General features: G+C 54.5%; 1 protein-coding gene across 1 annotated transcript; it reads left to right on the top strand.

The window, feature by feature from the left end:
• The first annotated feature begins 287 nt into the window (after nt 1–287).
• On the top strand, nt 288–5,202 carry LOC119106905 (translation initiation factor IF-2). The gene is made up of 5 exons (XM_037230249.1): nt 288–408; nt 1,251–1,364; nt 1,887–2,621; nt 4,006–4,098; nt 4,351–5,202. Exons 1-5 carry the CDS (start codon nt 313–315, stop codon nt 4,795–4,797), a joined length of 1,485 nt encoding a protein of 494 aa, XP_037086144.1. The 5' UTR covers nt 288–312; the 3' UTR covers nt 4,798–5,202.
• Nucleotides 5,203–17,438: the final 12,236 nt, after the last annotated feature.

Genomic DNA, 17,438 nt, shown 5'->3' with positions numbered 1-17,438 from the left:
CTGGTCGCTGACCTTGTTTGACCTCCGGGTTTCGTCAGCCGACGGCCGGCTCGCGTGCCGTGCCTGCCAGGCACGTGCCTCTACGCAAGCCTGCGGCCGCCTGCAGCCTGCACCTGCCCCTGGCGCCGGCCGGCCCTGCCTTTGGCGCCGTTCGCCGCGGTAAATACCAGCACCGCCGCCGCAGCGCGCCCTGACATTTGTGGCCGACCGCGGTCCGTCACGTGCCGTCAGCACGCGGCCGGGCGCCGGCCGCCACCTCGCCGGTCGCCGGCTGCCACTACGTCCTCGGCCGTCGGCGCCGCCGCTGCCCGCATGAAGCACTCGTTGTACGATGTCCAGAAGAAGGCGGAGGAGGGGGAGCAGGTGCCGCCCCCTCTGCAGCCGCCGCCTCCGAGGCCCAGCAAAGCAGTGAGTTGTGCCTGACCAGGCTGAGCCGGCTGTGGAGTTACGCGAACTCCCGAACCAGGGTTGGTCTGGGTTCGCGATATTGTTGCTGTTTGCTACAAGGGCAGTAGTTTGAAGTTTACACGTTCGCGCCCAAACTGATTGCAATCGATCTGCGTGGTGCCGTATTTGGCCGATCGCCCGTCGCAGTGTTGTGAACGCGCCAATCAGCATCCAAGTGCTTTGAAAACGCACGAGTCAACGTCCAGGTCCTTTGAGAGCGCATAAATCAGCATTCAAACCTTTGAGAATACACGAATCACCATCCAAGCCCTTTGAGAAGGCACGAATCAGCATCCGAGTCCTTTGAGAACATCAGAACCAGCGTTCAAGTCTTTTCAGAGAAGTTGTTGAGCTGTTGTGTTTCTCGCGGATGTTGCGTATGTGTTGACCTTGCCAAAAAATGTGACTGCCTCGGTTCTGAGTTAAGTGGGAGTACTCGACGCCCTCTAATGTTAGTCCTCATCATCATCATCGATGGTCGTGAATGTTCTAGGCGTCCTAGATACGAGCGCTGACCCACAGACCTTTCTCGCTCTGCCGAGCATCACCGCTGACATTCGGCAAAATGGGAAAGTTGATGCCATTGAAAAACATACGACTATACCCTCGCGTTCTGAAAGCTTTCCTGAACCACATTGCTCACTGAAGTCGAAATGTACTAGTTTGGAAGCTTGTCCCGGTATTCGCGGCACGTAACATTGTATAAAATACTCCTCCGATCCTAATCAGCGCGTTTCTGAAAACTATCCCGGGACCTTCCGAACACCAAACGTCCGTTCTGACGGGGGCCTCCATGTCGGCAGTGTCTGTGGGCCCTGCTGATGCTCTGCATGGTCCTCATGCTGACGCTGGCGGTTACGCTGGCCATGATCCTCGTCACCAGAGATGGTCCGCTGTCACTCTGGGAGAAGACGGCGGTGAGTGATCGCCAACCTTTCGGGCGGTTAAGACCCCTGATGTATGTCCCGGCATACGGTGCCGCCATGCGACTTTGTCGCTGCTCGCTGCCGCTGCCTGCTGACCGTTAAGGTATTACACCTTTGATGCGCCAGATGTGTCTATGCAGCGTGGTGGCTGTTTGACTTCGTCCATGCATCAATAGTATTTCATGCTCAAATCTTGAGTGGAATGCAATTTATTGAAACAAATTCACATATGTGCCGCTCGCCAAGGACATAGGTCTTCGAATGCCGTTCGATTCTGGGTGAGATTACGTCAGTGGAGCATTTTACGATAAAACGTTGTCTTGACTGAGCTATAGACGTGAATATTTACGGCAAAGCATAAGAACGGTCACATGGTTATCGGCCAAGCCCTTCGGCTCCGTTTCGCTATTCGTTCTCAGGCGCCCCCGATCCGCCCAATCCGCAGGTCAGTAAGTCACGGCTGTGTTTTCATGACATCAGCGTGCCTTCTTTTGAAATTCAAACACGTTTCAGAGCAAATCTGAGTCGAAGTCAGCCGCTGAATGGAACGCGAAAACCACCAAGCACTCAGCGACCCACCCTCAAGTGACAGACACCGAGGCAGGCGCGGTGGTACCGACACCTAACGGTCGTAGCACAAAACACGTCGAGAAAGAGGACGCTGCGATCGCCACGACCGAGTCGCCCTTGCGGCCGGTCATTCCGCCGCCATCCGTGAAGACGCCAACCGCGAAGGTTTGGGTCGACGTGAAAGAAGTTATCTATGTTTATCCCCGACGACCGAAGCCCTCCTCGAGTGACAGTCTTAATAATGGCCAAACGAACACCGCTGCTCCCAAGGTGAAGAAGAAGCCAGACACTGTGGATGCGTCTGCAAACCCGAACAAAACGAAGTCAGACGATAAGGAAAAGCACCAGAAAGACGAAAACGACGAACTGTTTGCGCAGTTTTGGCCAATTTTTACCGACATGATGGCGGATGCCGGGAAGGAGGTCGGCTCAGTCCTCCGTCGCTTCTTGCCTGACCTCAACGCCGGCCAGACAAGTCGTCCGTCGCAGCCAAAGGCGTCCGGGACATCCAGCAAGCCAGCAGCGCCGCCTAGCGCGGGGCCTCGCTCGCGCCCGGCTGCGGACGCCGGCACCCCCGACACCCGCCTCCCGCCCGAGTCTCAGACCCGCACGCCCCAGTCGCCGGTGGAGGGCAGATCGGAGCCACACGCCGAGCCGCGCAGTCGACGCCACAGACGGGTATAACCGGGCGACGACCCACTTGGCGTGCCTTGTCATGATGAACGGTATCGGTGAGCATGGAAGGTGTGCCGTGTAGTCCGTCCTGTGGCTGTCTTGCATGCGCGCCGTCAAAGTCGATGCATATTTGAGCTGATATGCTCAAATATGCATCACGTTTAGGGCTGCTCGTTTCCTGACATGCGAAATCATATGCTCGTAACCACCACTGGGACCAGGAGGGGTTTCCTGACCATGGCATGTTACCGCAATATTGGGCTATTTTCGTGCTGTGACCACATAAAACATCAGGGCTGGTTGGATCTCAGGAATGTTGATACGTGCTTGAATCCTGGTCCGGAATGTCGCTTGCCGTGTCTGTTTTAGGGTGCATACTTGAATCTGGGACTGTTTTGGGTTTGCATTTGGGGACGTGGGCTAGATCGTTTGGTGTATCTGTACCAATGGTATTGCGTTAGGACTTTCAACCGGAAAGCTGGGGTCTAGCTTCTTTAAAGCAAACACGTGGTGAAATGCGATGAAAGCTACATGTAATAATTTTCCGCAATCTAATGACAATTTGCAGTTTGTACTTGTATGGAGCAATACATTCTCATAACGCAGCAGCGACCTCGTGAATCGGTGAGGACTAAAACAGCTGGTAAAAACATGGGTTTTCCTGTCATTTCAAAGGTGCTAGGGATCCATCACGAAGAGGATTGAACGGGGCTCCGTATTCCAAACAGGAAAACGGTAGAACCCTAACAAACCTCCACAAGCAGTTGTATGCGTGAATGTAGAAAATAGATAAGACGGAATATAGGTACGTTCTGTAGACACATCACGATGACGGAACGGACCCAAGCCATCCTGTTCCTGTGCTATCATACGTCACGTCCGTAAATGCAGGTCCCAAAATGTCAGAGAGGAGATGGCACCAGTGCCTCTCGTTGGTGGTGGTACCATCCGCCCCCCCCCCCCCTCAGGCGCAGGTCAGAAAGGGCACGGGCTAATCCTGACCCGCTGGAGCCAGCGTGACCCATGTGACCAGTCAGTGTGACCGATGTGATCAGTCAGTCTGACCCATGTGACCGGTCGGTGTGACCGATGTGACCAGTCAGTCTGACCGATGTCACCAGTCAGTCTGACCGATGTGACCGGTCAGTGTGACCGATGTAACCGGCCAGTGTGACCCATGTGACCAGTCAGTGTGACCGATGTGACCAGTCAGTGTGACCGATGTGACCAGTCAGTCTGACCGATGTGACCAGTCAGTGTGACCAGTCAGTGTGACCGATGTGACCAGTCAGTGTGACCCATGTGACCAGTCAGTGTAACCGAGGTGACCACTTAGTGTGACCGATGTGACCTCGATAACTGACAACATGGCTGCTGGGTCGGGCAGGTACCGAACTGGATCTACGGTGACGGCCAGGGCACCTTCGTCCAGACATCCAGACGGACCTCGAGAGGCCGGTCTCGCACGTGGACGGTCGAGGTCCGTGCCACGCAGTGCACGCCGCTGGCGGAAGTGGCGAGCGAATTTAGGAATCGCTATTCTGCGCCCGAAGAATATGAGGGATCGTGGATGACGTAGATGAAATCGCTTGCCATGTTTGCAATGCTGTGTCAGTGCAGGGGTGAACGACGCAGTACTTGCATTGAAATCGACATCGCTGTATCTGTATGTCTGTCTGTCGCGGTCTTATAGCCCAGTGCGACCTGACCTGACCTGGCTTGGCCTCTTCAGGACGTGAACCGAAACGGCCAGCAGGGTCGCACCGTTACGGACACGGGCGCCGTTCTGCTGCCGGAGCAGCGCAGCTCCACGCACACTCGTTTGGCGTTCGACGCGGCGGTCGGCGGCTGGCGCCCCGCCGCCTTCACCGAAAGCCCCGGCTGGAGCCCGCGCCTCCCCAGCCCGCGTGGTCTGCCCGCCCGAGGCGTCTTCCCTCGCAGCGCTGGCTTCCCAGGCCCGGGCTTGCCTGGTGGCGCCGGCGGTCTGCCACCAGCCCCGGACGCTTTCAGCGGCTTCGCCATCCCCAGCGGCCCGGACGGCTTCGGTGGCGCCGCCGGTGGCCTGGGGGCGGAAGCTGACGCTATCTTCGCAAACACTAGGCGGCGCCTCGAGGAGGTGCGGCGCCAGTTCCGCGGAAACGTGGGCGGCTTCACTGGGTTCCCCCGCTGGGGCCGCTGAGAAGAGGAAGGCCGCTGTAGAAGAAGAGTGCGCCTTTTGCTAAACCTGGTGCTGTGCTTGCGGCTTGAACAAATGAGCTGGACGGGAGTGTAAATCATTAATTAACTCGTTCAGACATGCAGTCTTGCGAAATTTGTAATGCTTGCGGCTTGAACAAATAAGCTGGACGGAACTGTAAATCATTAATTAACTCGTTCAGACACGCAGTCTCGCGAAATTGGTAATACTTAAGGCGCGTGGAACGTGAGCTTTGGGGCTCACAGATCTGAAGGCATGGTCAAAGTTGACTGTTATGATCCTTGCATAAACCGTACGTGGGTCTATCTTCGGAACTGCACACACTCGCCAATATGACGCATTCGGGCAGAATGTAAACGTTGACGGATTCTTGAAATAAAGGGCCCTTAAGCAACTCGTCATACCATGGACGAAACGGGATCACGAGAATATCGTGCCACCCACCGCCTTCCTCGCCTGCGTTCCTCCGCTCACGGCGCACTTAACGATAGCGATTGTGCCAGATCCTGTGCTTAGCCTAACATTTCGCCCGACCAACAACACTCAGGAGAAGACCGCCGCTTGAGGCACCGCCCTCCCTTCCGCCGTCCCTGGGCGCCGCCGGCCGCCGCGCGGCAGACCCTGGCCCACTTTCCGTACCATCGCGGCGTCTTCAACCCGTTTGGCCGTCCAGCATCCCGCGGAGGAGCGCGCCACCTGTTACGGTAGACAACAAAAGCGTGGCGTTCCAACGGTCGGCGCGCGCTCAAAGACGCGGCGGCCGGCGCGCGCTTTGTGCGCGTGGATTTATTGGCGCGACTGAATGGCGCGCGCCCGGCGCGCCGGCCAGCACAATCCGGCCAGGAATCCGCGCGCTGGCCGCCGCGGCGCGCGCAACGGTCGCGCCGCGGCAGCGCGCCGTTTTGAACGGCGCGAGAGGTGCAGGGTCAGAACGAGAATGCACCTGTAGCGGCGGCAACGGCAGCAGATGGCAGAGCGGACGGAACAGGTCTCAAATGGATCACCTGTTCGCTCGCCATGAAGCAGGGACAGGTGGTCCCTATACATGTACTCTGATCGCCGAATTAAAAGGACGAAAGTTGCGTTGCCAAATAGCCAACATTGCTGTTGTTCCTGCAGCCCGCGTTGCCTTGTATTGCTCGGCATCATGGTATTATTATTGGAGTGGTCGGATGCCCAACTTGTCCAAGTGCCAACTTATCGAAAATTTAAGACCTCAGTAGCCCGACCGATCACGCTTTTGGACGCTGCGGTGGCCTGATCATGACAGTGCGCCTGCATGATTTTCTGCAACATCGCGATATTGCCCAAACTTAGCCGTCACTTTGAATTGATAGGTGTGTAACGAAGTATCTGCAGTGAAAGACCTAAAGGACAATAATCGTGATAGCATTACGATCAAGGAACTTATTACGGATGATAGCTGATTTCACTCAAACGAATACAAGATTTACATGAGGGACCCTATATGAGACTGTCCTCTTGAACTTGACAAGAGTGAGAGCCTGAACTTATCTTGCGTTATGGTAAGTTTGATTTTGAAGGTCACGCTTTGTTTCGTGCTTTTTCAGAACAGCGTACTTAATATGTATGGTACAGGTGCAAAGTTAAAAGTTATAAGTGCCGCTAGGCAGTTTTCAGAGTTGAGAGGTTACTTTGTGGAAACGTCGACATCATCAGTTATATTCAACGTTCAAACGTGAAACTTTGCAACAACGTTCAGGTTGCAAAGTTTGACATAACACCTCAGCTTCACAGTCAGATCTGTTAGGCGCTCTCAGCTTACACTCCTTCACGATAGGATGGCCCAGCATGTATTGCGTCGACGTCGACCAATGTGGTGCATTTTGCTGATGTGAGGAAAATACCCGTGGCTACAAATGAGACCAATATATACCACACAACATCGGTGCTTTAAATCCACTCGTGGGAATGCTAGCTGCTTCAATCCGCCTGAGCACGCTTGCTGCAATCACTGTCCAGACGGCCTCTCGTCGCACTTGCTTCATGCAGCATTGCAGCCGGTCTGCACCATCAGCCACTCTTCTTGTAAAAGAGACACCATGTCTGGCAGTGTGTTCTATCCAAGAAGTTGTTTCCATTCGCGCTGCAGCCGCCCCAGCTGAACTGGCGGCATCTACCCCTAGTTAAGTCGTAGTAGTAGCGTTCGATGGCTGCCCGGCACGGTCCAACCTTGAGAGGTTCAAAGCAGCGGGGATGCTGTGCCACGGCCAGCACCACGCAGAACACCAGGAGCAGACAGAACACTCGGACCGACATGGCTGAACCTTGCACTAGCGATGACTCCTCTGCACTGGCGGTCGGCCCCGGCCCCCGACCCGCCAGCGGCCCGTCACACTGACATGACGTGGTGGCGCCGCACGCTCCACTCCTCCTGGTGCCCGACCTGTGACCTTTGTAACATCGCAGGTGCCCGACCTGTGGCCTATGTCGCATCGCAAGAGCGGTGCGTGGTCACACGGGTGACGGCGCGACAGCTGATGGCCGCGATGCGCCAGCTGAGCTGTGCATGGCGGTGATTATCAGGGCAATAAATACGTCAAACCATCTGCAAGGTACGGGTGAATACACTTCTAGAAAACGCTGAGCGAGCCGAAAACTGTTGCACTTGTAGTAGGAATGGTAGGCGACTGGAAGACAGCCGACGTGACTTCTTCCGGAACGGAGCTGATGCAATGCGATTTGGCCTTAATTGACAGATATCATATTATGAAAGCTACCAAGGAATGAGGTCTCCTTCAATGCATCCTTTATATACTCTGAAATGAGCGTTTGCTGCCATACGTTGCTCAAAACTAAAGAAAGTGCAAGGCAATCCAAATCCATTTCTTTCATTAACAGAATTCTTAAGCGGTGGCAGATACAAAACGAACTTGCCTGGTAGTTGCCTTGCAATTTGCCAGCGCAAATTTGCGTGATGGAACGCCAGGCGAGCCGATTACCGTTGCATTTGTAGCAGGACTAGTAAGCACAAGGTGGCAGGCTTTGCAAGAAGGTAGTATTTACGGTGTAGATCGAACGCCCCAATGTTTGTCTGGATCAATCTCGCAGATTGTTGTGAGGGCTGCCGTTTCACGCCTAGTGCTACATGTTTTAGAACTTTGCTGCACAGTGCAGACGGAGGCACCGCCGCCAATTTTTGGTAGGGAGACAATGTCGCAAAACCATCATATTTGAATAAAACAAAATGAGAGAAATCGTGTGTTTAGTAACTGGGGTTCTCTTTGGTGGTCTTTGCCATGCAGATTCCCCACGTGCTTTGTGCTGCACCGCCGCAAGGCATGGGGGTGCGTAACTACGGACAGGATTGGGGACTGACACCTACAACGTTCTGAAGTCCCTTTGCGTTGACTGAAAGAAATAATTCAAAAGGCTTTCGCACACTCTCCTTCCCAACACGAAAGAACATCCGTTGCCTTATGCCGGCGGAAAAATCTTATCGTGGTTTCGTGGCTTCTTCTCAGCAGGCAGCACGGTGCGTATTATCATCTAGACCAACTGACCAGACAATGAGTCAGTGTATAACCGTGCGTGTGCGTGTGCGTGTGCGTGTGCGTGCGCGCGCGCGCGCGTGCGTGCGTGCGTGCGTGCGTGCGTGCGTGCGTGCGTGCGTGCGTGCGTGCGTGCGTGCGTGCGTGCGTGCGTGCGTGCGTGCGTGCGTGCGTGCGTGTGCGTTGCGTGCGTGCGTGCGTGCGTGCGTGCGTGCGTGCGTGCGTGCGTGTGTGTGTGTGTGTGTGTGTGTGTGTGGTGTGTGTGTGTGTGTGTGTGTGTGTGTGTGTGTGTGTGTGTGTGTGTGGGTGTGTGTGTGTGTGTGTGTGTGTGTGTGTGTGTGTGTGTGTGTGTGTGTGTGTGTGTGTGTGTGTGTGTGTGTGTGTGTGCAGTGTAATTCTGTACAGTGTAATTGTGTATGTACAGTGTAAATGTAACAGTTTTGCAGGCTGATGTGCCATGTTTGCTTGCCCTGACCCTGCGCTTTGGCTTGGACGCCCGATTTCAAAGTGCTTTAGTTTTTCATGAACAAATAACAGCAAATCTGGTAACCTACTACGGTGGTGATAAAACATTCCAACAACACGGATGCTTGAGCACCACAGTATTTACATACTCCTTCCAGGCCTACACCGGCACCGGTTGTGGTCCGGCACTAAGCGCAGCCAAACGTGCTCTGACGTGACCGTTTAGACTGCCAAAGCGACTGCGGCGTGAGCTGGATCCGTTCGATCCAGGCGAAGGCGATGGACTTGACACACTGCTGTTGCGTTGCCCCTCCCCTGCGTCGTCATTCAACGAAACAAGTTTGAAGCCTCTACCACGGGCTGAAATTGTACTAAACTGTGACTGAACTGGCGGGCAGGGTCATGATAAGACAATCAAGTTTAACGATTTCGGGGGTGGGTTTCCGCGCATTGAACCAAGCATGCGGAGAACGGACAGGGAAGCGGCTATAGTTGCTTCCTTAGCAACTGGCAAGAGGATACTTGACCCCTCGCTTCTCTGGTGGCACTGCGCCTAGGCTTCTCCACGGGGTTGGCATACGCAGGTTCTGCGCGGTCAGGAATAAAAATATTATGAGTTGGAGAGGAGGAAAGCAGAGAATGAGGGGGATTTCTTCAGGCTATATGAGTGACATGTTACAACGTAACGACCTTAAAGCACACGTTTCATCATCATTATCAGCAATCATTAAATCATCGTCGTAAAACACATATTCACCTAAAGTTATATGCTTTCATAAATAGTTCGGGTTGAAACCCGTGTCCGACTGATGGGAACACTTTTGGCCCTTGAAAGATCGTCCAGCGCACCGTGAAAAGGAAACCAAAAAAAAGAGAAAAATTCACATGACGTTTCTGCAGTATTTTTTTGGCACTTAGCCAAAATTCTGCTTGCGGGTCAGACTACAAATTTCCTACAAAATGCAGAGAAATTGGACCAGGCTCCTACGAAGCTGCCTCGTGCCAAGTGTAATCCTTCCGGCTCAGGGTGTCATATTCCGCTTGGCATCATTATTGGCTACGTTCCAGAATTTCCGGACATCTGTTTGCATATGGTCCGTAATTCTGAACGGCTTTGCAGATCTGGCCATTCACATTATTTTATGTATGCATTGGACCAAAAACACATCTTGTATTTTAATCAGGTTATTCAACTACCTAAATCTATCATTCAGAAAACAAGTTTTTGAACTCAAACAACAAACCGTTTTGCGAATGCGTTTGATTGGGAATTATGCAGACAACACGGTCCCAGTCACTTAGGTGCTCGTGTCATTCCGGCCAGCTACAGCTGGATTGCTGGCTGAAAGCCATTCCGCAACAAGGTATAAGACCATACCAGGCTAAAAACTAAACAAAACCAGAAAACAAACATGCAACGCATAACGAGACGCGCCTCCAATATTTACCAGATCTGTCCATGCCAAAACAACTTATGAGGGTCCTAAGTTTTGGACTCTAACCTCAGATTGGCCTTGTCCAGCGCATTGACCTGATTGGAACTTCAATATTTTCCGGGTACCAAATGAGTGTATAAAACGCACTAAAAATAAGGCGTCGCCTTCTTCTGCCGTTTTGAGTGTGCGTTGTTGTTCTTTTTCCTTCCTTTTTTTGCTAACCCCGAAAAAATTAATGGGGACAGACTTCCACCACCGGCGGAGCCTGGCTCAGAGCTTGTCTTCATTTCAAGCAGAAACTTAATGGAACCGAAACCGAACCGAATCGAATCGAACCGAAGCTGTCGAAAAGATGATCGCTCAAGGTTATAATGACGCTGCGTTAGAATATAGTTATAACTGCACAAGTCACCAAAATTGCCCCTCAGATTGTCAGTCAAAATTGACATTTCTAAAGTACAGTAATGGGTAAGGAATATATCATAGCATGACACTATCATGCAAGATAACTGTATATCAAACGTTTATGGGGCGCGATGACCAGAAACGCACGCAAGACTGCAGGGGCGTAAATAAATTGCGTTCTAAAGCTACTGCAAAAACAGGATGACGAAAGTGGTAATAACACGTGATGGCCATTGACCGGAAGCATACGAAAATAACAGTCGTGCCTAGGGGATCAAGGATAAAGCATTGTAGTACACATACTACAATCAATATCAACTTCCACTTTCCTCTTAGCAATGTTTTATATTCTCAGGTCTCAGGTATGTGATGATCTATTCACTTGCCAATGCAGCTTTAAACTCTGGGCACGAAAGGCATTGAATTTGCTCAGCCTGTATAGGCGAAGGCAACTGAGTGGTCTTTTGAAATCCTAGTAGCATCGTTCTAGCAGGGGAAGCGATGCAAACCTTCCGATGTGGAGGAACTTCCTTGCGGCAAAAATTGAACATAGGGGCTCTAGTGAACATCTGTGCGAAGCATGTATTGTCTCCTGCAAGAAGGCTGCTGGGATACGAGGGGGGGGGGGAGGCTGTACCCTCCTATCCAACCATAGAGGAGGACCCGCCCCTCTCTCCCTGTGGCGCCGCCCCTGACTGCAAAGCTCGTGCATAGCCAGCTCGTCGATGCGTCTGTCATTCATACGGCAGTGCAGCAGACGTAGATCTCATCGCACGCATAGATGCCTGGGTGCTTACTGCTCTAGAGGCCTGCGGAGCACGCCAGCTTGCCGTTCTCGCCGTGAATGACGCGTTTCTGGAGCCTGGGTTTGTCTTCTTCTGCAGGATAGAGTCAAATTAGCATTTTGCTCCTCAAGACCGCTGAGTGGCTCGCTTTTGCGCGGTACCCGTTGTGCCAGCCTGTAAGCCAGCGGCCACTCCCGTAAGCGGCATCAGAAACTACTTGGTCCCATGTCGTCCCGTTACCGCATCCGGTATTGATGCTGGGGATCAGGGAGGGCTAGGCCCTTTGACCTCCACGCTTGTCACCTCAAAGACGCCCAACCTCGAATGCTAAATCGCTTGTAAACGACGCGAACTTTGCCTAAGCCGTTTCCAACGCGCGGTAAATGGGCGTCCACCGGCGCCGCAGCTCTCACCTTGACGCTCCGTGCGGCCCGGCCGGCCCCGCGCGCCCCCGCCCCCAGCAGCCGACAGGAGGCGTGTCCCTGTGTACACAGGCCCGGCTGGACGAGGTCGGGCGCGCGTCAGACCGGCGCATTCCGCCGACCGACCCGCGACAGAGTCGGGGCCGGAAATACACGGCCAACAGTGGGCGTTGGGCCGCGCCGGCCTGCTCCAAAGGCGGCCGGCGCGCGGCGACCGGCGCGGTTGGGGCCCGCGCCGCCCTGCTTTGTGCGTCGACCACTCAAGAAGAAATCCTGTTTCGGTTTTCTTTTTACGCAAAGAAACTGGCGGGCTGAAAGCGCGGGTAATGGATAGCCGGCCTGAATGGCCCGGTATGCTTGGCGGTTGGGCTTTGGGAGCGGGCAGGCCGCGGCGCCGCGCCGAAAATTCAAACTGCGGCCAAAGCGGCGCGCGGGTCAAGTTTCACGCGGCCGCGACGCAGTGGGGCACGGGACCACGAGAGACGCCGCCGCAGGGCGACCGTAGTTGACCGTCAGTTGAGGTCAGAATTAATCTGTTGGCAGGGGTGATGAAACAGCCGGCGCAACTCAAATGAGAGTGCAGAGTGACATGCAGCCTCTGACGGCTTGCGGACTGGTTTTGAAATAAGCTCCTGTCTTACTGCTCATGATGGAGCTTGTCTTAAATTAGACCGCAATTGCCATCTTTAAGTTCCCCGCCCTCAACCCCCTCCAGCGAGTTCAAATAGATAACAAGCCGTAGATTTCTGACCAACATCGAATGCTTCAGAAGAAGAAGCATGACCTCCCACTAAGTCTGCCTTCACACATTCCTGCATTTCATCCTTGAACGTCCCTCACTGCGCCAGCATCTGCTCCTGCGGGGAGGCCCTTTAAACCCCGATCTCGAGGTCTGGCAGGTGAGCAGAACAAGCCTCGCCCTGCAGGTGCCTGCCAGCTGGCTGCGATGTCACAGGTGCCCGCCAGCTGGCTGTGACGTCACAGGTGTCGGCCGCGCGCCCTGGGAAAATCTCGCAGCGGGTCTGGCCCCTACGGGAGCCGGTGCTGCAAGTGGCTGCGTGAGAATTGCGCCGAGAGAGGCGGGACGCAGGCGCTCTGTTAGGGCAGAGGTTCGTGCGCTCAATACAAGTCATTGTGAGACTATTAATGACAACGTTAGCTGGCAGTGCACCATTGCGTCTCGTTTATAGTGGACTATAATTGACTGTGCCTTACGGCTCACAGGTGTGCTGACTAGCCGTTCCCTCACACCAGCAGGATATATGTCTGGTTGTGCCATGTCGTGCTCGGATGCTAACAGTGGTCGTCACGCACCTGGCAGGAAACGTCGGCATACGTCCTTGGTTTCCTTATTTGCAAGAATACGTGCGTTGTTCTTGAAAAGTGTGGCCACCGTTCGGCACATGCTGAATGTCGCCGCCTGGACGAGAAAATTACCTCGGCACTTCACCAACAGCTGACTGCACGACAGCATGCACGTCCTATTCAAGCGACGACTGTACAGAACTGACATAGCGTGTACCAACTCCCGGCCGTGCACACCTCCACACCCCCGCCGCCGCCCACACACCAGACCACGCGGCCCGTTCAGACCAGGCTCAGCGGCCGGTTCAAACGAGTGCAGCCGTTGGTCGGCATTCAGCGTCTCGCGCCGGCGGCGTCCCGGCACTGTCCCGGAACCGTCCCAATATCGTCCCGTCCCGGGACGCGAGGCGCGGACCGCCCGCCCGCCGGGAGCGGCGAGCGCGGCGAAACGCGATCCCGGGCTGCGGCGGGGCGATTAGGAGTGGGTCTGTCCGGCGATGATGCCGCCAGCTGGTGCCAGATGGACGCGCCATCAGTCACGCTCACGCGCGGCTGCTGTTTGTTCGGCGCGCACCGGTCCCGCGCGAGCCGGCCCGTGCCCACCCACAGACCGCGCGAACTTCACAGGGAAGCGTGGTGGCGCCGCCGCCGCCGCAAACGGCACGCATCCGCGCGGTGTTGACATTCTCGGCACGGCAGCGCACACGGGATCGTCGCTTTCTCAGCAGGCTGTGAGAGCTGTCACCCGCACGCGCGGCGGCGGGCGACGCCCACGACATGACGTCATCAGCGATGTTTTGAGCTCCGGACGGACCCACCGTTTGGGCTGCTCTGAGCGTTGCGCTCGCCAGAAGAGCAGGGTCCGCCTCCGCCCAGCTCCGGCGGTGTGCCATAAGAGCAGAATTGCAGAGGGTGTTGTGTAATTAATTTGTGTTTGGATTTCCGAAAGGGACACAGGATGTATATGCATGCAACTAAACAGTGAAAATCAAACACCCCTCAGACTTGGGCTTGGCGCGATTTAATCCCGCCACTTTTTGACATGGAAAATGCGTTTGACATGATCTGCGTCAATGCCGCATCTTAATCGAATAGGTGTAGGCGCGGAGCAGCGCTTGTGAGGAACACGTGACGAAAACATGCTTTTGGTAGTGCATGGAAAACCATCCGTAAGTGTCAGCACCCACGGCTGCCGGTTTATGAAACTGCAGATTTTCAAAAATTTTGGCTCAGCGTCTTGTATCCTGATATAGCTCACTGTGATTAAAGTAACACATTCGCCGCACGTGCTGTACTTCTCACTCCCCCCTCCGCAAAAACACTATCGCCGTTGTCAGTTGGACGCAAGACAATACATTCAGCGCTAACGATTGGCTTTATCTCGTGCTCCACACGGTATGCACATGGCGAACTCCCGTCAGCTCAGTTCTGAGGCCGGTTGGAGCTTTCCTCACAGGTCCCATCGCTGTCAGCTTCACCCGTGGCATGCTGTCGGGCCTCGTAACACGACCGACGCTCCATCTCAGATGCCGAGCGGCACCCTGCGAGCGTCAGATGGCGGGCATTCTTTAGGGCAAACCAGGCCGTTTTTCATTCACACCCTCGGGCAGTATGCATTCAATTTCCATTTCCAGCGCTGCACTTTTAAAGTGATTCCTATGTGCTTGGATGCGCGCCAACCCCGACTGTTCGGCTCTTACGGCATGGAGAAGGTTGTTGCAGTGGCGATAGCTGGAAGTGACATCCCACTTTACTTGCCATTTGTGGCAAGCAAAGTTGGATGCCAATCTCCTAACTTGTAGGTGCCCCAAGAAATTGTAACATCTACAAATTTGGTGTCCCAATCTGTTGAGAATATACGGTTTAGGACAAAGAAGGTATGCCATTAGCGTTGGGGGATGGGAGGAATCCTGTGACGCTAATCTGCGCGTCCAGGAAACCTGAGGTGGTGGGTTCGATTCCCCACGGTGTCCACCTTTCCTGCGAGGGCGGGAGGCAGGCGACGCCTTAAAGTTTTAGAAGCTGAGGGCGTCGTAAGGCCCCAGTAACAACGATAACAAAATCCTGTGACGGTCGCGAAGCCTAGCAAGCCACCGTGCCATCGGCGTGGAGGCCGCTGAATGTTACACGCACGCGTACTTGCGCAAGGAAAATTTCGTCGAAAGTACCCGCGTTTACGCACATAATGCCTGAGCCGACCTTTCACAGTGGGCGCCAGCTTTCTGTCTCGCACGCATGAGAGGATGACCAAGGCCTTCCAATGAATACAATCACTGGAAGCCAATGGACCACGAGGCCTCACAACATCTCTCGCTGGCGCCGTCGTCCGAGCCCGAACAGACGCGCGTTGCGTCCAATTGCTGGCCGGCTTGTCTCCGTGATTGCCGACCGGCCTCGCTCGGTTGGTCCGCAGTTTGGAGGCCGAAGTTTCACCTGCCCCGCAAAGCCGCGTAAACACCATCGTTCACGAGCGCGAGCGGGACCCATTAGTCCAGCAGGAGCGCCCTCAGACGCTTCGGCGCACACGCGTCACCAACGGCGTCGTGTTGAAAAGTTCAAATGCTTGAAAACACTGAATGGACATAAATGGTGTGCTCGTGCGCGCAAGACAGAAGAGATTGCGTTTATTTATAGATGGATAAAACGGAGGCTGGATTCTTTTACGCCGCTTCTGGTGCGAGGCACGGCAGGCGTTTTGACTTTCACAAGATTCAGGGATGCAAGGTCAATGCGACTGCGTCGGTGTGGCGCAATGTGTATGGTGCCTGTGAAAGAGAAAGGGTTAAAGCCTCCATAATGAGAGCAAACAGCGTTTTTACGGAGCCGCAGCTGAATGGGACATGACGTTATGGCTGAGGGCTATTGGCCACTTCGGAAGTATAGTTTATGCATTCTAAATACAAGTTGCGGCGAGTTAGTTGAAAATTGCATTCATCTGAGTTCGGGCCCTTTCCGTGGACCTAAACATGCTGTCAATATTCATAAAGTCACTAATTGTAAGCCATCCTCTTTTTTCATAATTGCGAACACACACACACACACACACACACACACACACACACACACACACACACACACACACACACACACACACACACACACACACACACACACACACACACACACACACACACACACACACACACACACACACACACACACAAATATATATATATATATATATATAACCGTGGTGCGTCACTCCCGTTTTGGACGGGGAATGCCGTCAATGTAATATGCAGCACCAAAATGATTGGAAAGGGACGCAACAAACCTTGCACAGATGTCGAGACCATGAGCAACTAACTTTCCCGAAAATATTAAATTGCGTGGTGCAAATCATCCAAGGCACCTTTACTCATAATCCACAAACAAGACGAAATGCTGTCGGAGAAGTGTATCAACCATGCTCGGTACGGTTTCCCTCAGACAAGTCTCGCGAGGGGAGCAGAGGACCAGCCTCGTCCCGGCCGCATCTCCTGGCCTGGAAGAGGCCGTATCTCCTGGCCGTATCTCCTGGCCGTACCTCCTGGCCGCATCTCCTGGCACGCTTTATGAGCGCCGGAGCAAATGAGCGCCTGATTTACGACCCGGATAATTGAGAGCGGCAATGTCATAACGGTTATCAGCTCCGTGTAATCATGATCAGATACCCCAGCAGAAGAGCTGACTGCATGCCGCGAGCGCGGAGCTATGGCCGTAAACCGGCAGGAGCCGATGACTATCTGCATTCAGATCTCGAACGGGCGAGACGAAGGTTCGTTCTTGCGCGGACTGTCATTTGGGTACACGAATGAAAGTAGCATGAGAGCAGCATCTGGCATAGCACTGCGTGGAAATTTCGTTAAAGGGTGCGTCACCTGTAAAACTTCTTGTTCTAAGATTTGCCCTCAAAAGCATGACTTTCTTTTCATGTACCAGTCCTGTGTCGCTGACGCCTATCACTCCCAAGCGTATCCGTCTTGCTCTTGTCCTCGCACCCCATCTCCGTCCGTTGGCAGCGTCTTCCATTTGTCTCCCAGACGCCAGGCCGGGTCCCCACGCGCCATCCTCAACCACAACGCCGACGCCCGCCGCGGCTGCGACGCGCGCCGGCCGGGCCAGCGCTGCCTCCCACGCGCCAGCGCCGCCGCCGCCACGGGCCGGCGGCCGGCACACTCCCCCGCTGGCTCCGCCCCCGCCGATGCCGCCCCGCCAATGGGCGCGCGGCAGCGGCGGCCCATTGATGCGCCGCGCGTGCGCGCTGGGGCCCACGCGTCAACTGGCCGGCCGCCGCAGCCGCAGTCCGACCGG

This window comes from Pollicipes pollicipes, unplaced genomic scaffold (assembly GCF_011947565.3).
Source record: "Pollicipes pollicipes isolate AB1234 unplaced genomic scaffold, Ppol_2.1 Scaffold_6440;HRSCAF=7638_pilon_pilon_pilon, whole genome shotgun sequence".
In the NCBI taxonomy this organism is placed as follows: domain Eukaryota; kingdom Metazoa; phylum Arthropoda; class Thecostraca; order Pollicipedomorpha; family Pollicipedidae; genus Pollicipes; species Pollicipes pollicipes.
This window is presented reverse-complemented; position numbering and strand designations above follow the sequence as displayed.

Coding starts and splice junctions, on each gene's coding strand:
- LOC119106905 (XM_037230249.1), top strand. CDS start 313: ATGAAGCACTCGTTGTACGATGTCCAGAAGAAGGCGGAGGAGGGGGAG. Junction 409..1,250: donor CTCCGAGGCCCAGCAAAGCA/GTGAGTTGTGCC, acceptor CCATGTCGGCAG/TGTCTGTGGGCCCTGCTGAT. Junction 4,099..4,350: donor CTCGCACGTGGACGGTCGAG/GTCCGTGCCACG, acceptor TGGCCTCTTCAG/GACGTGAACCGAAACGGCCA.